The 24030-nt window shown below is 46.6% G+C and overlaps 1 protein-coding gene across 8 annotated transcripts in view; it reads right to left on the bottom strand.

Moving 5' to 3' along the window:
• Positions 1–6335: 6335 nt before the first annotated feature.
• SYK (spleen associated tyrosine kinase) overlaps positions 6336–24030 on the bottom strand; it is an 82523-nt gene continuing 64828 nt past the window's right edge. For all 8 annotated transcript variants that reach the window (XM_039475209.2, XM_074395533.1, XM_074395532.1 and 5 more), the window contains 5 exons: positions 22467–22676; positions 21305–21494; positions 16127–16267; positions 15408–15520; positions 6336–9295 (listed from right to left, as the gene is read on the bottom strand). In XM_039475209.2, coding sequence (XP_039331143.1) covers positions 9223–9295; positions 15408–15520; positions 16127–16267; positions 21305–21494; positions 22467–22676 — 727 coding nt within the window. In that variant the 3' untranslated portion in view covers positions 6336–9222. The remainder of the gene's footprint in view (positions 9296–15407; positions 15521–16126; positions 16268–21304; positions 21495–22466; positions 22677–24030) is intronic.

Below are 24030 nucleotides of genomic sequence, written 5' to 3' on the forward strand. Positions count from 1 at the left end.
CGTACACACACCACACACAGGACACATACACACACCACACACAGGTACACGTACACACACCACACACAGGTACATACACACACCACACACAGGTACACGTACACACACCACACACAGGTACATACACAAACCACGCACAGGTACACGTACACACACCACACACAGGTACATACACACACCACGCACAGGTACACGTACACACACCACACACAGGTACATACACACACCACACACAGGTACACGTACACACACCACACACAGGTACACGTACACACACCACACACAGGTACACGTACACACACACCACACACAGGTACACGTACACACACCACACACAGGTACATACACACCCCACACACAGGTGCATGTACACACCCCACACAGGTACATACACACCCCACACACAGGTGCACGTACACACCCCACACACAGGACACATACACACACCACACACAGGTACACGTACACACACCACACACAGGTACACGTACACACACCACACACAGGACACATACACACATACCTGCAGATATACACAGGCATACCCACAAGTACACATATATACCCCACGCACAGATGCACACACATAGACATATGCCACATAAACATGCCACACACACACATACACACCACACACAGACATAAACATGCATATGTACGTATATAGTAGCATCCCTACGTACCACGTGCACACACTACACACAGACACACACATGCCACACATATACAAACACAGATACACCACACACAGCTACACACATAAACACACACCATGTATGCATGCCAACATGGGCGCACATACAGACACTCCCCAAATCACATGCACACACACCACGAACAAATGCACACATACCACAGACAGACACACACACGGACTCCTGGGGGGACATTACAAAAACATACAGGTCCCACCAGCCAACTTCAGACAATGCGTTTTAAAATCCTGACACACGGGAAGTACTGACTCTGAACAGGACGAACTCACCGGCCCATTTGCTTGGCAGGAAATGAAAAAAAGCGTGCTGTAGAAGATTACTATTTAACCCTCAATAGTAAAGAACTGGCTGGGCGCGGTGGCTCGGGCCTGTAATCCCAGCACTTTGGGAGGCTGAGGCGGGTAGATCACGAGGTTGAGAGATCGAGACCATCCTGGTCAACATGGTGAAACCCCATCTCTACTAAAAATACAAAAATTAGCTGGGCATAGTGGCACACGCCTGTAATCCCAGCTACTCAGGAGGCTGAGGCAGGAGAATTGCCTGAACCCAGGAGGCAGAGGTTGCAGTGAGCCGCAGTGAGCCGAGATTGCGCCATTGCACTCCAGCCTGGGTAACAAGAGCGAAACTCCGTCTCAAAAAAAAAAAAAATGTTAAAGAACTAGGGTGGTGCTGAGAAAAACATTCATAGCACAACATTAAGGAATGAATATCTTATTAATTTTAAGAGAAGATTGAATAAGTGTCTACTGTTTTGAATGCAGAAAAATAAGCCAATTAAAATTGCTGTTTATTCACTGCCATACTTTAACTGGGTGACATTTTTCTTTTCATGAATCTCCTCTACTTAAATTCTCTCCATCTTGGAAGGGCTACCTTGTTTCTGAAGTGAGCAAATCCTACTCAGATCCTGGTCCACTGATGTCTGTCCACGGAGTCTTTCTTCACCTCCTTTCTGTTGAGATTCCTGCCATGTACACGGGAGCGTGAGGCATAAAGTCTCAGTAGTTGGGATTGGCTTGACTAAGCATCTTGTTTGTGTGTGTGTGCGTGTGTGTGTGTGTGTGTGTGTGTGTGTGTGTGTGTGTGTATGTGTATGTGTGTGTGTTTGAGACAGAGTCTCCCTCTGCTGCCCAGGCCGGAGTGCAGTGGTGCGATCTCAGCTCACTGCAATCTCTTCCTCCCAGGTTCAATCAATTCTCCTCTCTCAGCTTCCTGAGTAGCTGGGATTACCGGCACATGCCACCACGCCCAGCTAATTTTTTGTATTTTTAGTAGAGATGGGGTTTCATCCTGTTTGTCAGGCTGGTGTCGAACTCCTGACCTTGTGATCCACCCACTTCGGCCTCCCAAACTGCTGGGATTACAGGCGTGAGCCACCGCACCTGGCCTTGTTTTCTTTTTTATTTTGAGGTTGGATAATGAAGGAAGCAAGAAGAGAGGGCAGAGAGGTGATGGATGGAGGCGCACTGGGCAGCTTGTGTCCCTAAATTCTGACCGATGCCCTGAGGGACAGCATGTTGCTGTGTAAGCTGCAGGGAGCTCTCTGGCATCCCCAGGAACACATCCGGTGTCTGGAAAGTGTGCTTTACCAGGCGCTTTTGGTATAAGAGGAACCATTGCTACAGGTGTCACTTTACAACCTCTGGGTTCATCAGGAAATGGAAAAATAATGTCCTGTGCAGTTGGTGAGGCTGACTTGCCTACTCCCATGATGATCACTTTCTTTCTGGCACAATCCACTTGATAAGGATTCTGGAAAAACTGTTTTCTTGATAGGGATGGGCCCTCCATTTCCTAAACTGTTCACTACCCATGGAGGCTGAAGTCTTTCCTCTACTCCTGTTTCAGGGAAGGAAAGAATTGAGGCAGCTGTTTACAAGCAGGGAGGTGTTCACCTCACTGTGTTCCAGCGAGCTTGGTTGACAGAAATTTATGATGTCATTTGATATGGGCTGCAGAGAACAAACAGTATGAGACGTTGGCTCTTTTTTTTTGTGAATGAGAGAGTTATTTATGAACAAACTACGTTTTTCACTCATTGTTCCACAGTTTGATGATAGTCATGGAAAACTGAGTTATTAAAAGACCTGAAAGGTTTGCTGAAGTTTAGTTTTATAACTCATGGCTTTGGTAAAATAATGCTTAATAAGGAAAAATAGCTCCTGGAAACATCCCCAGCTGAGCGGCGTGTGGGCTGTGAGCATCACTTAGCTGTCTAATGCCCCATGAGGGGCAGTGGTGGCAGCGACAGTCTGTGAGGTGGGGGTTCAGGCAAATGCCAGCGTGTGCAGCCATCTGTTGGGATGTGATGGGCACTGAAGTGCAGGCTTGCTGGGTTTGGTGGGAGGGGCCCTGAGAAAACGTTCTTCCTTTCTCCAGCTTAATTTTGCAAAGCTACCAAAATCACAAGTGGCCTTAAAAAACACTCTCTAATGAAATGTGAAATTACATACACTTCTATACCAAGATGCCATCATTTCTTCTTTTTCTTTAGAGGAAAAATTGATTCTATGTGTCCTGGAGAGAGAGAGAGAGAGAGAGAGAGAGCGAGAGCGAGCGTGTGTGTTTATGTGTGTATTTGAGAGAGAGAGAGCGAGAACATATGATTTGTAAACTAACCTTTGAGAATTGACAGGACAGGGCTGGCTTTCCAGTTAATAAGAACACGGGGCTGGGCGCAGTGGCTCACACCTGTAATCCCAGCACTTTGGGAGGCTGAGGTGGGCGGATCACCTGAGGTCAGGAGTTCAAGACCAGCCTGACCAACATGGAGAAACCCCGTCTCTACTAAAAATACAAAATTAGCTGGGCATGGTGGCGTGCACCTGTAATCTCAGCTACTTGGGTGGCAGAGGTTGCAGTGAGCCGATATTGTGCCATTGCACTCCAGCCTGGGCAACAAGAGTGAAACTCCATCTCAAAAAGAAAAAAAAAAAAAGAACACTGATACTTGCTTCCTTGGTGTGATTTCAGGGGACCAAATGACCATGGCCCTTTAGAGATACCTCCCTAATGCTCCATAAGCACATTTCCCAGTGAGTGTGGAGGAACACCACGCTATCATGCTAACAGGTATTGAGCACCTAGTGGTTCTGTGGCCAAAGAAGTCAGTGAAATGTTGAGCTAGAAAAGCTCCGTGAGAAGGTCTTGATTGCAGTGCTCCTTGGAGCTCTTAGGAGGTTAATGAGTGCTGGGAATATGGTTGGCCATGTTTTCCAAGTTATTTAATCAGGGAAACTGCGTGCTGTACAGTGTGTCTCCACCTTCCAGACATTCCTGGAAGACACTTAGTGAAATGTGTTTTTGTGGGTTTCTCCTTGGAAATTTCAGGCCACAGGAGACAGAGCATGGATCAGGAAGGGGTGGGAGGTCCCCAGCACAGAGGTGTTGGCGGGCAGTCTAACACTGGAGGGGAGGTGCTAATTCAGTAGGGTTGCTTGCCCTGAAGCAGGGACAAATGTCCACCCTGAGGCCACCAGCCAGCAACCAAGAGAAGAAAAGAGACATTGCATTGGCAATGATAATTCGAAAACCCAAATCTCCCTTTTTTAAAGTGCTCCCTTCCTCCCCAAAATGAGAGCACATTCATTGACCAGTTCTAAAGTCCCCGGCTAATCTCCGAAGGACAAGCCCGGGGGTTTTAAACCACCTCTCTGCTGCAGCTCAGGCTCGTGGTAAAGCCATCTCACACTGCAGTGCAGTGACACATTATCACAAGAGGTCCCCCTCCCTGGGGTCGAAGCCAAAGTCCAGAGCTATTTCCTGAGCCATCCCGGAGCCTGTGCCGCCTGCTGCCCACAGGATTCCTCCCAGCAGTTGGCCAGTGGCATAACAACGCAAACCATGGCATCTACGGACATTTTTCAAATAAGGCCACTGTGCCGTCACTTACATGTGTCAGTGCAGGCACCCTCATCTGAAATTGTGGTGCTCGGGGGTTCAGTTTATAGGACATGCCCAAGGTCAGCGCTGGAGCCCAGTCTGTTGTGTGCTATGTTCTTCTCTGACTTCAGGGCACTTCACCATCCCACTGTATTTGGAGCAGCCTCCTCCAACCCACTGGGCTATTGGGCAGTCTGTGTCCTTCCCATCTCTCAGCTGACCAAGGGAGCCTCGGCCCGGCCAACTTCATTGTTTCCTCTAAACCTAACTTGGATTGGCAAGAGCAGAGAGGACTGGTGAAGCCAGGATGGAAGATTGTGAGGGAGAGTCCCATACTGCTTGAGCCCGGAGAGGGGCGAAGACGGATACAAACACGAGGGTGTGTCTGCTGCAGGACAACTGTCTCACATGGATTTTTAAGTGGATGTTTGGAGCGGGGTTCAGTATGTGCGGTGCTGTGTGTGTTATGCGTATGTGCTCGTGTGGCGTGTATGTATGGCATAGTATGTATGGCATAGTGTATGTGTGCGGTGTGTGAATTTGTATGTGGCAGGTGTGTTTGGTATATTTGTGTACTGTGTGGTGTATGCATGTTCTGTGTATTTGTGTGCATGTGCGTGTATGTGCGCTCATGCCTGCATATGTGTATGTATGCGTTCATGTGTGTACATGTATGTACATGTGCACACATGTAAATGTTTACGCGTGCATTTGTGCATGTGCTTACATGTGTGGATGCATGTGTGTGTGTTAATGTATGCATGTTCATGCCCATGCATGTGTGTATATGCATGTATGCATTGAGACATATTCATGTGTGCATATGTATGCATGTGGGCATACATGTGTGCATGTGGATATATATGTGTGCATATCTGCGCATGTGTGTAACCTCCTTAGAACAGGCAGAGATTGGGGTTCTGGAACCCTTTGTCTACCCCAGTTCCCTTTAGGCTGTCTTCAGAGAGAAAGGGACAGCTCAAAACCCACAACCCTGCTTTGGCCTGATGGGGGATTTTGGGTCTCCTCAGTCAGCCTTTTATAAAACAGGCCATGGGCTTGAAGGCCCTTGCTGAGTAGATGCTCTGCCCATGAATAAAACATACAGGCAGGACAGGGCCCTCCCGGCTGGGCCTCCCCTTTCTGTGTGGTGGAATCTCACAGACAACTTTGAGTGGCCTGTGCAGATCTACTTTTATTTTTTGGTGATAGGATCTTGTCTGTCACCTGGGCTGGAGTACAGTGACGCCATCAAGGTAGCTCTTCTGAAATGAATGGCAAACACAACACACTGCTAACCCGTGGAGGGAGCTCTTTGCAGGGCTGGGAGGCCTGACAATGCAGCTACCCACTCTGCATCATGGCTTATTTCAGCCTTGACCTCCCAGGTTCGAGTGATCCTCCTGCCTCAGCCTCCCAAGCAGCTGGGACTAAGGAACGCACCACCATGCCCAGCTAATGTTTTCATCTCTGCAGAGGCAAAGTCTTACTATGTTGTCCAGGTTGGTCTCAGACTCCCGGGCTCATGTGTGAGATCCTGCCTTGGCCTCCCAAAGAGTTGGGATTATAGGCATGAGCCACTGCACCCAGCCAACACATTCACTCTTTTAGGACATGGCGGCGACTTCATGTTTTAGAAAATATTCAGCTACTTCTTTGACAACGCTGCTAGCACTGTTTGACAGTGTGACTTATCACATCCTAGTAACTTCCATGAAAATCATCACAAAGCTCGTTTTAAATTTTTATTAAAAATCACAATTTTTAAACATGTCCAGTGACACAATGTAGCTCTTCTGAAATGAGTGGAAAACAGGACACGCTGATAACCAGTGTGGGGGGAGCTCTTTGCGGGGCTGGGAGGCCTGATCATGCAGCTGCTGCCTCTGTATGTAAAAATCCAGGCCGACTTGCAGACGTCCAAGTGAAGTCAGCATCCAGCAACTACAGGCAGGGCTGGGTGACAGGGCGTACAGGAGGACACGCTTAGATGACGACACGCATGCAATGGTTTTCAGCACTGAACACACTGTTTTCTGTCATAGACACATGTGGCCCTGCTGGGGGACAAGAGGTTCATGGCCTCAGCAGCCAACGTGATGGTGCTAGGACAGTCTGTCTGTTCATGATGCTCCTTTGTTCCCCGCTAAAGAAGGACCATAAGGTAAAGGCACCTTACCTTATGCAGTGATCCCAGGCCCCAGGGAAAAGCTTGGTTTGAATAATCCGAGGGGCAGCCTGGGTGTGAGAATCCAGCCCAAGCTAGCTGCTCTAGAAGCCTGGAGACCTTTCCCAGCTTCCCAAATGTAGCCCTTCTCACATGACCAATCCTTCTTCAATTAAGGTGCCTTTCTCTGTTTGCCCTCCTTTGTGGCTACAGGGGAAGGATAATTATTCCCGACCACAGGACACAATTTGCGCTAGAAAAGACTTTCTTGTGTTGGCCACAGTGGGAATTCTGCACACAGGAGCCTGCTCCACCAAGCGGAGCACTCAGGAGATTGTTCGAGGACAGGGAGAGCCGGCTGGGCTCTGTAAGGAGGTGAGGCCCCTGCCCCCTTCTCGCCTCATCACATTCCAGATATTTGGCAACACCAGCCTCCTGGGAGGGGAGAAGTACCGAAAAAGAGGCCAAAAACCACACAGAAAGAAGACAGAAAACTCCACACACTTCCTACATAGGTGCTACTGTATTCCTATGAGCACGGGGCCTGTGTTAAAGACACCCTCAGGAAGTTACAGAAGGAAGCCACCAAGAGTGCAGCCTCACAACCTCTTTCTACGACACGGTCACCACTTTACCAAACCTGGCACATCCAGCCTCTTCTTTCATAATTCTACACCGGTTTGTGGCCTGGCAGACAGATATTTTGTCTTTCTAATTTCAGCGATTCTAAATGTGTTTTGAGAAACTGCTCAGCACTCTCCTCTCAGCACTCAGGGCTTCTTTCTTTAAAAATATGATTAAACCACCAGATAGGGTGATTCAAAAAGTGCATGTGGCTTCTAAAACCTTCTAACCACAAGTTCTGTGAGTGACTCCTGTCTCCTGTGGCTGAGCATGGGAACTGATTGCCTTTCCCCATGCCTGCATCCCCTGTGAGAGGAGAGTCTCCCTTGCTGTCTGTGGCTGTCCATGCACTTTAAAATGTCTCAGGTATAGCTGAAGGCCAGAGGGGTCCAAGTTTATTTATATCTGCTTACATAAGAATAATGGGTAAATTATCTCTTTAACTTTTTTTTTTTTTTTTTTTTTTTTTTTTTTTTTTTTTTTTTTGAGACAGAGTCTTGCTGTGATGTTCAGGCTAGAGTGCAATGGTATGGTCTAGGCTCACTGCAACCTCCGTTTCCCGGGTTCAAGTGATTCTCCTGCCTCAGCCTCCTGAGCAGCTGGGAATACAGGTGCGTGAAACCAGGCCCAGCTAATTGTTGTATTTTTAGTAGAAATGGGGTTTCACCATATTGGCCAGGCTGGTCTTGAACTCCTGACCTCAAGGGATCCAGCCTCCTTGGCCTCCCAAAGTACTGGGATGTCTCTTTAACTTTCAAGAGCTACAGCAAAACTGATATCAATGGGTGATGACTGGTATAAGATCAAACATTAAGTCAAGGATTAGTTAAGACCAGAAAAGAATTCTCTAGTCTTGTGTCTTCAACCCAGACTCACACTCCAAAAGACCTATTTGTGGTGAGGCTCAGCGTCTTTGGCTTGTTATGAATTAACTCTTTCTATGAATTACCACTGTCCCTAGACGCCGGGGAACAGGCCTCCTGCCTCCTCAGTGAGATGCTGGAGGACAGACCTCTAGCCCCTGCTATGCAACCTCCATGCAGAGCTTTATTTACCAGTCACCAGGTCTTCAAGACAGTCTGCAGGAGACAGGATTTCAGGGGAGAAAGTAAACCAAGCCAATTCATTCAAATGGTCCGCGTTTATCACAAACATATGTCTTCCACTTCGTAACGGAGACGGCAAAAGCAGTATCCAGGCATTTTTTTTTTTTTTCCCCTTTCCCTATCTGACTACATGCTTAGAAACTGCACTGGTCAAACTTGATTTTCTTTTTAAAGCCTCAAAACACTTTTATTGTCAGGAAAGCTTTTTCAGTGGCCAAGGATCCGTCTCATGGGCTGTCAGAGCCACGCTGTAGAAGCAGTTAAATTCCTCTGCCTTTACCTTCCCTTCAGGAATCACATGCTAAGGCATCCTTGAGCATCCGGAAAAGGCTGCTTGGGGTGAGAATGCTCTTGGCCACCCTGCAATGCCCCTGGGCCTGCTGAGTAACAAATACACCCCAGGATCCAGAGAAGGGGAAAGACATGAAAGGGATTTGGAAACAGATTGTAAAAATAACCTGTATGAAAATCACGCAGACAAAAAAACCAAACAAATCTACCTAGTCCCTTTGACCCTGCCATCTGCCTTTTCTCCTGGGACGGCCTTTGCTTTGCAGAGTATGGGTCCTGGGACAGGCTTTGGGTGACAAGTCACGGGCATGTTCCATCCAAGGCTGGCTCTCCTGACTGGCAGAAGGAGGTGGCCGACAATCAATTCCTCTGGAGACATTTTCCTGTGATTGCTCCTGTGATCAAAGGCAGCCACCAACAGGTACGGGAGCGGTTAGTTCACCACGTCATAGTAGTAATTGCGCAGCCGCAGTTCCACCGCTGCGAAGCCGGGCCGGTTCTCCACACTGGAAAGGGAAGAGATGCATTATTGTTTGTCAACGTGCTTGTGAAAAAATGCCCATCACAAGCGGGGCCTCTGCAGGCAGAGTGCCAGCAGTGCCACTCCCTGGGGGCTGACTCTAGGGCCTGCAGCTCACAGTGTGGGCCCTGTGTCCCCCACCCCAGGGTGACCAGAGGCTGTCAGAAATACAGTGTCAGCCCACTGCAGACCTACAGAACCCATATCTGCATTTTAACAAGACCGCCAACGATTCACGTCCACCTTGAAGTCGAAGACATATTGCATTACGACGGGCAGCCTTTCAGCTCCAGGTTCAGAGGCTGTCGCTTTGTGATTTAGCAACACAGGTGTCTGAAAATACTTGGCAAATGTACTGCAGATATCGCCAATGTTTGACCATAATCTTAAGAGTAGAAATATAAACACAGCTTTAATTCTCCCTTTCCACGCTCTAATTGATGGCTCTGGAATTTGTGGAAAATGGCTGTTGATGTGGGTTCTTATTAAAACTCAAAACATGTCAGGGCGGAAGCAGAGACCCTGGGCTTGTCTATGATCCACCTTAATGTAGCCAGGTCTTACTGCCACTGCTGGCCAGGGAGGCACCGAGGTCAGTGAACTACAGGCAGACGCGTTAACAATTTGCAGTCTCTAAACAAACACTTACAGACACTTCTGTTTTCTCTTACACAGACGTCCTGCACAGATCAGTTAGAAGCAAGTATTAAAACCCTGATAATCTATCCTCACTTAGAAGTTGTTTTTCTGATTTTGCAAGATTTCTGGATATATTGCAATTGGATGAAGTTGAAATAAAATAAGTGAAAGAGTGAAATAGAATGTGAGGTTAAATTGCATGAAACCATCCACATTCAACCATTCTGACCTATGTCAATGGCAATTTTGTATGGTTCAATGTCAACACAAGAGAACAGCCATAGAAAGTGCATCAGGACGAAGAATCACTCATCATTATAAGAGCAGAGTGGCTTCTACCAATTGTCAAATGGCATCAAAATACATGGTTTTCCCTATAGCTTTCAATAGCAAGCAAAATGATAAAACTGCTCAAATTGATCAGTGTGGTCAACCACCTGTGGTGATGTCTGGGGACACAGGCCTCCCAGGGTGTCACTGAGAGGGGCCTTGTCTCTTGCCACCAAGTGTGTTCCAGGAGGGGATATGGTGGCCAACACTATAGTACAGGAGCATGCAGAGAAACCTGCATCTACCCAGAGGGACAGCCTCTGTCTTCCTCCTGAACGTCTACAGTCAAAGAGAATGTACTTTAGCATCTTTGCAAAACAGGGGGCTCTGCTCCGACTTTGGGGATCCAAATGGCACAAAGTGCCCCTTTGGATCTTGCTCTGGGGGATCACCTGCCCAGCAGCCCTGCAGCAAACAAACGCAAGGAAACAGGAATACAGACTCATCCTCAGGAAAAACACCTGGTCAGGTCTCCTAGGAAATCTCTCCTGTACATCCATGGGAGACGCTGCCTCCAGGAAGCTGGGACACAGCTGTGCTTCAGCAGCAGGAGGGTAATGCAGTGCCCTTGCGTGCCCAGCTTCCTGCCCTTCTCTGGCCTGCCTTTCTGCTTTCGGGCCGGAGTGCAGTTTCTGCTCTGCCCCTCGCGCCCGGCGACCCTCCTCTTCTCCCCTCATCCCTATACACAGTCTCACTTCCCAGCCTGCAGGTCTCAGCTGCAATCCCTCAAGGTGGCCTATCTGGAGCCCCTGCTGGAAGTGTGACCCTCCCTTCCCCATAATTCTCTGTTCTCTTTCAAAGTTCCCAGTGTGTGATTTTATATAAAATATATGATCTTCATCCTGGGTTCCTGGCACAGAGTTCCTAAAACTCTTGGAATTTCCTGAGTGTCAGGCTGAAAGCAACATCTTTTGCTACTCATAATAAACCCCCTTCAATACCTGGGTTCGTGCTGATGAGAGAACTTCTCTCCTTCCCTTCTTCTCTCCCCTCGTCTATCTCCCTCCCGCTCTCTCTGTCTGTCTCTATATCTCACCTTGGAGAAGGTGGCTGTTTACAACTGAGGAAAAAAATGAAACAACAAAGCAAACAAAACAGAGAATACGCTAGGACCACCTGGAGTCCCTTTGCTGAACCCGCACTTTCTAGAAGCTCCAGTTGCTTCTGTGCCACAGGCAACTGAGAAACGACTTCAACACAAGGAGGCTTTGAAAACCCCACGCTTGCGTGTGATAGCCTCCATGCCCCGGTGCCCTCCTTGCTTTGAATTCCCACTGGAATCGTTCTTTTCCTAAGACACACCATAGGACACACTTCTTTTTAGCTTATTGTTTATTGCCTGACTGCCCCAGCCCCAACTATAAGGTCTGATAAGGACAGGATGTGAGGCATCTGGGAGGCTTGCACCTGAGGTGACAGCCTGCACAGCAGGGGCTCCGGCCATGGCCACAGACCATGTGAATGACCCAGTGCTCTCAGAGGACCTGCGGCTCAGAGGAAAGCCTTGGGGCTGCGGCTGTGCAGGGAGCCAGGGCAGATCTCACCAAAGTCCTGAGAACTCATGCTATATCTTGGGTTTATTAGTCTTTAGACAGGAATTTGAGCCACATCTAGATCCTCCCTGACTCTCAGAGAACCTTGAGAGCCCAGGAAGTTTCTCCATTGGGCAGAGGCCCCACTGGAGGGTCAGGACTGTTAGGAGACTGCGTTTTAGGATCAAGAGCACCAACTTCTCTCCATTTGCAAGGCCTTTTCCCACTGGTGTCTTTAATCACCCTGAGCATAACTTGGTTCTGGAAAACACTACAAGGGAAGACTTTTCTGCTTTCCTCGGGGCCAGTGTTTCCCGCCTGGCTTTCACGCTGCCTCCTTGAGTGACCTGCACAGGGCAGAACTCTAATGCTGTCTTTCTCCCTTGCAAAGCGAGAGGGTGAAGGCCTGAGGCCGTGCCATCACCAAATATGCCAGATTGGTATACTGATTATTTTGAGTTGAAAATAGTGGATAAATTGTAGCTTCAGAAAGGACGAGCTGACCTGTGTCTTTGTGCCTGCAGCAAACCACAAAGATTCCTCTGGAAAGGAGATCCTGTACCAGGATGAGAAAATGGCCCTTATCATCAGAGGCTGGGCACTGGAGCTGCAACGGGCCTTAGTAAGCTTATTTAAGAAAGTATCCCTTATCTTCCACTGGCTTTACACCCTCCTCGTATCTCCTAGTGACTTCTCTAGAAAATCTACTCCTTCTAGTCAGATTTCCTTTGTCCTGTCATCTCTTAAATGCGTTCCGTCACTGAGGCTGGGAAGTCCCTTTGAATTCCCTCCAGGACCACACCCTAGAACTGATGACAAGGCCTGCAGTGGGGGACCCCCTGCATCTTCTGGGAGGCCTCAGGCAATAGCCCAGGTTACCAGGACCAGCCCCTGGTGATTCTGAGTTCTCCTTGTGGCCCTGCTCCAAGGAATCTTTTCCTTTTATTCATTCAGCTGCACCTCGTTGAATTTCTTATGTTTAGACAAAGTGATACAGGAGCTAGAAATAAATTATTTAGGCAGATAGTGAGGGTAACAGAGTCCTTGGTATGGTTTACTTTTAATGAAAAGCAGCCCCCAAATCATCTTTTTTCTAACAAAAAACAGCCTGAAAAATCAAGCTGCAAGCATAGATAAGCAAGCTAAAAGCTCGTATAGGTAAATCTCGGCAGCTGTGCCAATAGAAGAGGGATACTTGGAAGCCAGGGAAATTCAACATGGAGGTTCCCATTCCATCTTCCTTGTTGCCCATGTGCAGTAAAAAAGCAGGCAATAGGGCTCCAGCCAAGTAGAGACACCATCTGTGTAATAAAAGATTAGGGTGGGGCAGCCAGTTTCTTTGTGTGCTGTGTAAATGACACACCCGGTCCAACCAATCTTTGGGCCCTATGTAAATCAGACTCAAGCTCCTCTATAAAACCCTGTGCATTTCAACATGGAACCGAAGAACCACTTGGGGGCCCCTACCTCTCTGTGGAAGAGAGAGTTTCCTCTTTTCTCTTGCCTATTAAACCTCTGCTCTTAACCTCACTTCTTGTGTGTCTGAATCTTCCATTTCCTTGGTGTGAGGCAACGAATCCAGGTACTACCCCAGACAAATGCTGCTGCTTCAAAAGTTTCTGAATATCTCCCCACCTCCCCCAACCCTGTGATTTCTAATCTGGGGCACAGGCCATCATCATGATTTCCTTTTGACTGGGGCTTGTGCCCTGTAGCTGACTCCTCTAAGCCTGCAGGACTCACTGAAATATACCCTGGCAGCGTGAACTGGGGTGGGAACCAAGGGGAAAGACATTGCTTGCCTGTGAACCTCATTCACGTTCCATCTTAGATCTCCAGGCTGGAGAATACGTTTTGTAGGAATGCTCTCTTAAGGAGACTGTTCTACTGCTCTGCTTTGCTGTGATTCTGGTGAATATCCAGTGAATATCACAGGAGACGGCTTTCCCCGTTCTCCCCCTGGTGGACCATTCTGGAAATAACAGGTTTGTGCGTCCGTGGAGGACAGAGGTGGGCCCAGCAGCCCCCATCCTGATTCCCTGAGTCTCAAGAAGGCACCACAGCCCAAAGGGTATTCAGCAGCCTCACTGCACCCCTCTGGGAGCCAAGTGGGAGGTGGCTCCCCTGGCTGCACCAGCACCCAGCCCTCTCCCCCGCCACCCTTCACTCCTCACTGTTAAACACGCACCACAAAGAAGAGTCGACAGAAATAAATAGCTCAGCATCCACATTAAATGTAAAACCTCTCCTCCAGCGAGTTCATTTTTAATTTCAAGTTTTTGCATTTGTATCACAATGATTTAATCTCTATCCTCTGCACCCTCTACAGGAAGGGAAGCCTTGCAAAGGGAGCCACAGGGAGGACCAAAGTACACTAGAAGTAAAGGGTCAACGGCCGCCATGTGCCCGAGGGCTGCCCTCCCCAGGTCCAGTACTGCCAATGCCTACCTGCCAATGGTTCTGACCACTCTAGTTTGGGCACTGGGAGAATTAAGCCAAGACTTAGGAATAAACATCACCCTAAATACATGAAGAACATTCCCCTCTTGCTAACACTTTGGTGTCCCTGTAGCACTAACACTTGGGGTTGGAGAAGATGCCCGAGGGCTGAGGCCAGGCCCGTCTCCTGAGCCATGGCAGCAGCAGGGCAGGAGAGCATCTGCCCAGTTTGCCCGCTGCCTTTGTGGCTGCCCCCTGGGTGGTGTCTAGATAGAGATTCTTTCCCTGCCACTCACAATTGTGGTAGAATGATACTCCCAGGGTGGGGAGGGTTGGTCTCAGAATCCCAGGTGGTATCTGCAGCATTTGGAATAGCCCTCAGCTTTCAGGGGCTCTGGCAATGTCAGCTGTATCTGAGGGCAAACCTGATTTCACAAAACATCAAATCCATGGCCAGGATTTGTGATGTCCTCCTGATCACAGGCCACATCAATTCTAAGCAGCACGGGCTCTGTGTGCACCGTTCAGTACCAGGGAGCCGGAGATGGCGGCTTGGGGTGACCGTGCTACACACACACAGGCGGGCTGCTGAGCCTGGGAAAGCTGTACTCCTAATTTTCAGGGGCAGTGCGTTTTCCTTCCCTGCTGAGCTGCCCTGAACGTCGCCTGAGCACTTCCACTTCAAGGACTGGGTAGATTCTAGGGAAGTGCAACCTTAGCCAATCCGTCTGTGAGCTGTCCAGAGTCCAAGGTCACGCCTCACTGCTTATGGTAATCAGAAAGTCAGGAAAGTGTAACATCTCCCACCGAGTACTTCTGCTATCCTCTATGCCAAAAATGGTATCCAGCCCCAACCTCCTACAAACACCTTTTTACTTTAGCCGCCCTTCCCCGTCTCCCCACCTTACTTACGTTTACGTCTGGACACTTGGGTTAGAGCCCCCATCTAGACTTGGCTGTTAGGCACTACCACATGTAAGTGCATGGGCCAGAGAGCAAGGTCTCTTGAAGCAGGACCAGGCCCCACCACTGTTTGTTCAGCAAGGGGGCACATGACTGATTCATGAAAAGATGAACTTTCTGCTTCTTTTAGATGCCCAGCCATTTCACCTGTCTCCGGAGCATTCGAGCACATCACAGACAGTGTCAGGTACTCACTCGTACGTCCAGCACAGGTTCATGAGGTCGTACATCTCTCTTGGACACCCTGCAGGGCAGCCCATCCGCTCTCCCTTCTCTAACATCGCGGTGACTTCACTTCCTTTCATTCCCTACAACATGCAAGAGACACATAAGCTTCTCGTTTTGTTTTTTTGTTTTTTAAACTGTTAGCCAAAGAAAACAAAACAGCCACTCCGAGGCACGGAGGAGGAGGACACGTTGTACGGTTTCAATTACATAAAATACAAAACCAGGAGCACTTAATCTACTGTGTGTGCAGAGGAAACAGGGCTTTGGGGTTCTGTCCTTCATCTGGGGGCTGATTTCATAGGTATGTTTCATTTATGGAAAACCACTGTGCCTCATCCTAAGAGTTGTGCCCTTTATGGTACATATATTTTAATTGAAATATCTAAAAAACATTGTAAATAGTCATTATTTCTACTTCAACTCTAATGAGTAATGATCTGGGTCTATATTTGTTTATGTTGACATGCAGTAACACACAACGGAAAAACACACTCCTCAGTGAGCATCAGATATTTCGTTCTCAGTTTAGGATAGACGGAGGGCGCATTAACTGCTTACTGGTAAGAGATAATGAGAGGCTCAGAGAGGTGCTCAGATTTTAGGATTTTCAGGTCCCTGTAAAGACAGTCTGGTGCTTATCTGTTCTAATGGCCACCTAGTGAGAAAATGAAGCAGGGGCAACTTACACGATACGGCTTCTGCCCATACGAAAATGCTTCCCACATCAACACTCCAAAGCTCCAGACGTCACTTTTGCTGGAGAACTTGTAGTAGTTGATACACTCCGGAGCGTACCACTTGACAGGCCACTTCCCATGGGTCTGGGCCTAAAAGGAAAGCAGAGGGAGAAGTTCCATTGAGAATAAAATTGTGGGTCGGGAGTAGTGGCTCATGCCTGTAATCCCAGCACTTTGGGAGGCTGAGGAGAGCAGATCACTCGAGGTCAGGAGTTCGAGACCAGCCTGTCCAACATGGTGAAACCCTGTCTTTACTGAAAATACAAAAATTAGCCAGGTATGATAACGAGTGCCTGTAATCCCAGCTACTCAGGAGGCTGAGGCAGGAGAATCGCTTGAACCCAGGAGACGGAGGTTGCAGTGAGCTGAGATCGCACCACTGCACTGCAGCCTACAGTGACAGAAGGAGAGACTCCAGCTGAAAAAACAAAACAGAAGAATAAACTTGAGTACACTCATGTTCATAGCAGCATTATTCCCAATAGCAAAAACATGGAAACAACCGAAGTGTGCTTCAGCACATGAGTGGATAAACAAAACACCATCTATATAGACGATGGAATAGCATTCAGCCTTAAAAAGGAAGGGACTTCACTACAATATGGATGAGCCTGGAGGACATTATGCTGAGTGAAATTGAGACAGGAGAATAGGGCCTGGAAGTGGGACTTCCTAGAATTAAGTCAAAGAATTGGATGAAATGCACAAACAAGAATTGAATGAAATGCACAAAGAATTAGACTTCCTATAACCTAAGGACTTCCTAGAATTAAGTCAAATGGAAAGACTTGAGCTATGACGGGAAATACTCTCTTCATTTACACAAGGTGTACACCGAGTATACACAAGGTGTAAATGACTTTGTAACATTACTTCATCCTCTTCATTTACATAGTGTGTACACCAAGTAACCAACGAAAACCTCTAAGGGTATTTAAACCCCAGAAAATTCTGTAACCGGGCTCTTGGGCCGCTATGCTTAGCCCGCTCCCACCCCGTGGAGTGCACTTCTGTTTTCAATCAATCTCTACTTTTGCAGCTTCATTGTTTCTTTGCTTTGTTTGTGCATTTCATCCAATTCTTTGTTCAAGACGCCAAGAAGCTGGACACCCTCCACTGGTAACAAAATAAGCCAGTCACCAAAAGACAAATGCTGTATGGTTCTGGTGAGGAACCAAGAGTAGTTAAATTCATACAGACAGAAAGTAGAATGCTGGTTGCCAGGGACTAGAGGGGAGGGGAGAATGGGGAGTTAGTGTTTGATGGGGACAGAGTTTCAGTTTAGCACTGCTAAACTGTACACATAAAAATGATTAAGCTGGTAAATTCTATGTTACGTGTATTTTATCTCAATCTTAACAAAGAATAAAATCCTGACCCACAAAATGCTGTGTGTGTTTAGTTTGAATTTTAAAGATTTTATTAAATCTTAAAAGCTGTAAAATTCTTTTTAAAAATTTGAATATATACATATGTGTGTGTGTGCATGTATGTGTATATACATGTATTTATTTTTTTGAAGATTCAGGATAAAATGCTTGTATCTTTTAGTCTTCTCTCATCTCTTTTTTTGGCCACACATAGCTTCATGGGACATGTAGATGGCAACAGACAAGTCAAGCCTGAATATTACTTTATGGTTTTGCTCTAAGAAATATTGGGCTGTTCATAAGTATATTTAAGTACTATTGTGCATTTGTCCACAGTTTTAAGCCAGTGCCAATTATTTCATTTTTTTGTTTTTGTTTTTTAAATGGATACCAAATATCTTACATATTTACAGGGTACATGTATTTGCTACATGCATGGAATGTGTAATGATCAAGTCAGGGTACTTGGGGTGTCCATCACCTTGAGTACTTATAATTTCTACGTGTTGGGAGCATTTCAAGCCCTCTCTTCTAGCAACTTCCAAATATACAACATAAAGTTGCTAACTTAGCCACCCGACTCCGCTATCAAATGTTGGAGTTTATTTGTTCTGTCTAATTGTACATTTGTACCCATTAACCAACCTCTCTCATCCCCACTCCCATCCACACACCCTTCCTAGCCTCTGGTATCTATCATTCTATTTTCTATCTCCATGAGATCAAGCTCTCTCTCTCTCTCTCTCTCTCTCTCTCTCTCTCTCTCTCTCTCTGTCTCTCTCTGTCTCTCTGTCTCTCTCTCTCTCTCTCTCTTTTAGCTTCCACACATCAGCAAGAACATGTGCCATCTGTCTTTTCTGTACTTGGCTTATACCATCTAATATAATGATCTCTAGTTTCATTCATGTTACAGTAAATGACATAATTCCATTCTTTCTCCAGCCAAATAGAATTCCATTGTGTGTGTGTGTGTGTGTGTATATATATATATATATATATATATATACACATATATATGTACCACATTTTCTGAATCCACTCACCCATTGATGGACACTTAGCTTGATTCCACAACTTTGCTGTTGTGAACAGTCTATGATAAGCATGTGAGAGTGTGTATTCCTTTGATACACAAGTTATTTCCTTTGCATAAATACCCACTAGCAGGATTGCTGGATCACACAGTAGTTCTATGTACAGTTGGTTTTTATTTTGAGCAGTCTCTCTACTATTTTCCATAGACTATACTAATTTACATTCCTACAAACAGTGTATAAGAGTTCCCTTTTCTCTGCATCTTTGCCAGCACCTGTTTTATTTTATTTTATTTTTTTATTGTTTTAGTAATAGCCATTCTAGCTGGGGTAAGATATCTCATTGTGTTTGTAAATTGCGCTTCTCTGATGTTTGATGATACTGAGCATTTCTTCATATACCTGTTGGCCATCTGTATGCTGATTATACTTCTGTTTCTATCACCTTGTGCTGCACTATTTTAAAATTTTGATCTTACAAGTCATGAATGATACAGCCATGTGTTTTATTTCAAGTTTCTTCTGAATTTTGAACTGATGAAAAAAGTAAATCTTTGACAAATCCTAAATGCAATGAAAGTTAGCCTCTCTCTGGAATAACCTAACACTTCTCCTCTCAAGGGTGGTTCCATCTATCCCATCCTTTGAAGCTGGCAGGCTGCGGCTGCTCTGACCAGTAGGATCAGGTGGAAGTGACCCTGAGGCAGTCTCTGGGCTTGCCCTTATAGGCCTGGCAGCTCCCACTTCCTGTCTCTTGGGTAACTGCTCTCAGGGTACAGCTGCCATGCTGTGAGGAAGCCCAGGGACCCCAAGGAGAGGCTGTGTGTAGGTGAGCTGATAGCCCTGCAGAGATCCCCAGCATGGGCCACATCTAACCAGCTGCTCAGTGGCTGAGTAGCGTGAGTGAGCAGAGTGGAAATGGTCCCGTTGCCTCTTGCGCCACCGTACAAGCCCCTGTGTGAGCAGATGCACCAAGCTCTGCCCACCTGACCCTGCCCACACAGCAGGACTGGGAGGAAACCAACACCTGGTGGTGTTTTAGGTGCTAAGTTCGGGGTGGTTTGTTATGCAGCAGTGGATAAGGCGACCAGCATTCACGTTTCATTTTTTTTCTATCTCCTCTGTGTCTTTGTTTCAGACAGGCTGTCTTCTCTCTAAGATCATGATGAGGTCCTGATGAGGTACATCCAGCATTGCAACAGGCTTCTTTCTCCAGCACGTCTCGTGCTGCTCATCCTAGGCTGCTCTCTCCTTTGCTCCATTTTCCTGTTGTCTCTATCCAGGCTCCTGCTGATGCCCTTCTCACAGTGGCTCACCTCTGAAGGGGCTTCCCTCTGGAAAGCTACTGCATGAAGAATGGGGTGAGGAGGGCCAGCCTGAGCCCTGCTGTTCTCCCGCCTGGCCTTTGTGCTCAAGACAATGGCGTCCGCCTGCCTGCCTGGAAGCTCGGCTCTTGTGACTCACCCTTCATGAGGTCCCTTTGCTGGCTGAGGTCCACCATTCACCATCACCCACCGGTCCATGAACTGCCTCTCAGGGAAAGGTGAGTGTCACTCAGGGTGGGGTCTGTGACCACTGCAGGGTATGAAACTCAGGACCCCATCTCCCATCCATTAGGTAGATTTTCAGGTTCTGCCATCTATTTCTGAGCACGTGGACTTCACCAGAGACCAGAAGAGTTGTCAGCCTGCCCTCGGCACCCTCTTTGACTCAGTGGGTCCCAATTCCATCACATTTTCCAGTTGGTCAACATAGACCCTATATATACACCATGGATGAATTAATACGAAGATGAAGCTTTTTAATTTTTTCTTCTATTAGTTGTTATTGGTTCCTTTGAGGGTTCAGAGAGGGGTCAAGTCATATCAGCAAGGGGATTGGTCACTGTAAAATTATTTTTTAGGAAGTCCAAACCTATACGCAGAACTAGTTTCCACTTTATGTTTTGCTGGAAGTTTATCTTTAATTCTTGATAATCTCTGCCTCACCAAACTAAGGGGCATATTTCTTTCAGCTTCAGTCACATAACTCTCTAGATCTGTTCTTGCCAGCACTGCATTTGTTTTTTGACACTTCAATTCTTCTGGGTGCCAACTAAGCCAGTAGAACAATTTCTGCATACTTAGTGGACATACATAGACGATGAGCGTATTTGATAAAATTTCACTTCCTAACTTTTACATGTATAGATGGGTGTTCATTAGAAGGTTATTTTGGAAACACTCCAAGCTGCCTGCCCTGGAATGGTGTTCCACCAGATGGTATGAAATGTCCTATCAGAAAAGGATGCCGTGGATGAATCTGGTTTGAGAGAGGCAGTGCAGCAAAACCCTCCGCTGAGATTCACCAGGTTGAGCAGCGTGCAAAGGGCTTGGGGGAAATCCTGCAAGAATCAAGCTGCCTATTGCAAACCTTTCAAAGGAACTTAGCGAAGGAATCCCATTCTCCTTTTTTTCCGAAATGAATCATCACTTAATACCTTGATTCCTGATCATTCCATGAAACATAATTTAGAATATACTACTCTGAGTAAATCTCAAGGTGTGATATATTAAAATATTTTTATTTTTTAAACAATAAAATCAAAGATTATAAGAACATTTCTTAGTTTTTTTTAAGTAGCAAAACTGCTTTTTGAAACTCTATCAATAATAAAACAAACATACATGTATCTTGTGTTTTCTGCCGCCCGCTGCTCTGAATATGAGCTAAGTTGTGCTCACCTTGTAGTAGCTCTCATCAGCACGCAGCGCTTTGGAAAGTCCAAAATCACTGATCTTGGCATAATGCTGAGTAACCAGCAACACATTTCTTGCAGCCAGATCTCTGTGCACAAAATTGCTCTCCTCCAAATACTTCATGCCCATAGAAACCTGATGAACCAGTTCTATGATGTTCTTATCCTTGACATGTCTGAAAGTCACAACAATATCATCAGCTATAGGAGACAGTGACCCTTTCACAACAAGCAACCATGCCCCTCACGAAGGCAGCAGGCGAATCTATGGCTTCTCTCTAACAATAAAACTCACAAGTGGTGACAGATGACTTAATCAGCATACAGCTGTTCAGGACTGAATGTCATTCTCCTGGTGTTCAATGGGATAGAGTTTCCTGGCATGTTTGGAATTGCAAGAAAAGCAGTATAACAGGGTGGTCAGACCTGGCTCACAGAGAGCCAGGCACACCTCCAATCTTTGTTCCACTATCGCACAGGTCACAGAACGAACCCCGAGTCTCAGTTTCTCACCTATGAGGTAAGGGTAAGAACACCTCCCTTCCATGGAGACTAAAGAGGCAATCTAAGTAGAAACGTAGTGCAGCAAACGAGGCAAGCTTGTGGTTATCATTCTGTTTTACTCCAGGTGAGTTTCACCATCTCAGCAACAGCTTCAGATGAGAAGAACACGATTACTCCCTTGATGGATGTAATCAATTAGCAGCGATTGGTATTTTCAGAAGTCATTACTCATGAGAACATAAGGCCAGCCAAACAGATAAGATATAACTGTCACCTCTGAGAAAAACGTTTCTTTTAAATGTTTCTTTAAAAAGAAAGTGTTCTTCCCAGTGAGAAAGGAGATTCGTCGTCAAGATATTATTCTAAGGCGGAGTCTATCCCTGGGCCAAGACTGAATGAGCACAGGAAGAAAAGAAAGACAAAACTTTCAAATGAATTCTTCTCTGAACGACCAGAGCTAACAGAGCTGACGCCAAAGACTGCGTCTCTGTCTGTCCCTCTGTCAAGGAACCTGAGTGTGGACCAATAAGGGAAGGCACAGGAGGGTGGGAAGGCTCCCTGAGGAGATCAGGCTGCTTGGCCCATCCAGTCATGGGCCCCCCTCAGGGGATAGATCCCAGGCCCGTGGGAGCACCCGACAATACCTGTTCTGCTGCAAATACTTATTGAGGGGACCGAGTTCTGCCATCTCCATGACCAACATCCAGGACTCGGCCTCACATATCCCGATCATGCGCACGATGTACGGGTTGTCCAGCTGCTGCATGACATTTGCTTCTCTTAATAACTCATCTTTAAGAGCAGGGTCATTAGCCTCATTTTTCAGTATTTTCACAGCCACTGTTTTCACAACTCTGCAAGAGAAATCGTAACGCTCAAATCAATAATCAAAATGCCTCACTTCTAGATAATCTTCTTTTATGAAGCATAATCCCCACGCAGAAATAGTCCCATGGAAATACCTGCCACAGAGTGGAACTGTGTCTTCAGAAGCCTGTAATGAATGGCCAGCCTTCCAACTATACTCGCTTATTTTATAGACAATGAGAGTAATACCCCATTATTAAAAATGAATGGTGGTGGCTGGGGCTGGGCATGGTGGCTCATGCTGACAATCCTAACACTTTCAGAGGTTGAATGGGGAGGATTGCTTGAGGCCAGCAGTTCAAGATCAGCCTGGGCAACATAGTGATACCCCATCTCGAAAAAAAATCAGCCAGGCGTGACAGTGCAAGCCTGCAGTCCCAGCTGCTTGGGAGGCTGAGGTGGGAGAGTCACTCGGACTCAGGAGTTTGAGGCTGCAGTGAGCTTCACTCTAGCCTGGGTGACAGAGTGAAACCCTGTTTCCAAAAAAATAAAATAAAATAAAAAGAATGGTGAAGAACAGTACTGAAGAATGTCCCAACCAAGCAAAAACCCTAAATTGTAAAGTATTTAAATAACTTGTAAATAAACCTCACCAACAGTGACATACATGAGTTCCCGTGGCATCTTGTGATTCACCAGCTCAGATTATGCGTAATGAATAGGTGGATATAAAATGCCTTTAGTACATGTTGAAAGTGAATTTCTAGTTGCAGAATTTAAAAGCACGCATTTAAATGCAATAGATTGAAAAGGTAAACAGCTCTCCTGAGAGAAACCTGAGAGAGGTTAAAGAAGACCTAGTCAAAGGAGGGATGAGCTGTGTTTATAGATTGAAAGACTCGATATTGTAAAGGCATCATTTTGCCCCAAATTAACCAAGAGAGCCTCTCTTCTCCCCAAACTTTCTTTCTTTCTTTCTTTTTTTTTTTTTTTGAGACGGAGTTTTGCTCTTGTTACCCAGGCTGGAGTGCAATGGCGCGATCTCGGCTCACCGCAACCTCCACCTCCTGGGTTCAGGCAATTCTCCTGCCTCAGCCTCCTGAGTAGCTGGGATTACAGGCACGCGCCACCATGCCCAGCTAATTTTTTTGTAGAGACGGGGTTTCACCTTGTTGACCAGGATGGTCTCGATCTCCGGACCTCGTGATCCACCAGCCTCGGCTTCCCAAAGTGCTGGGATTACAGGCTTGAGCCACCGCGCCCGGCCTTCTCCCCAAACTTTCTAAATGAAATTATGTCCACAGTCCTGTCTCTGTTAATTCACAAATTTAAGCAGAGAATTAAAGATCACAATCTTTCCTGAACTGAAAAATCTTATGATTATTAAAGAAACATTTTTAA

Source organism: Saimiri boliviensis, chromosome 2 (assembly GCF_048565385.1).
Source record: "Saimiri boliviensis isolate mSaiBol1 chromosome 2, mSaiBol1.pri, whole genome shotgun sequence".
Taxonomy (NCBI): Eukaryota; Metazoa; Chordata; class Mammalia; order Primates; family Cebidae; genus Saimiri; species Saimiri boliviensis.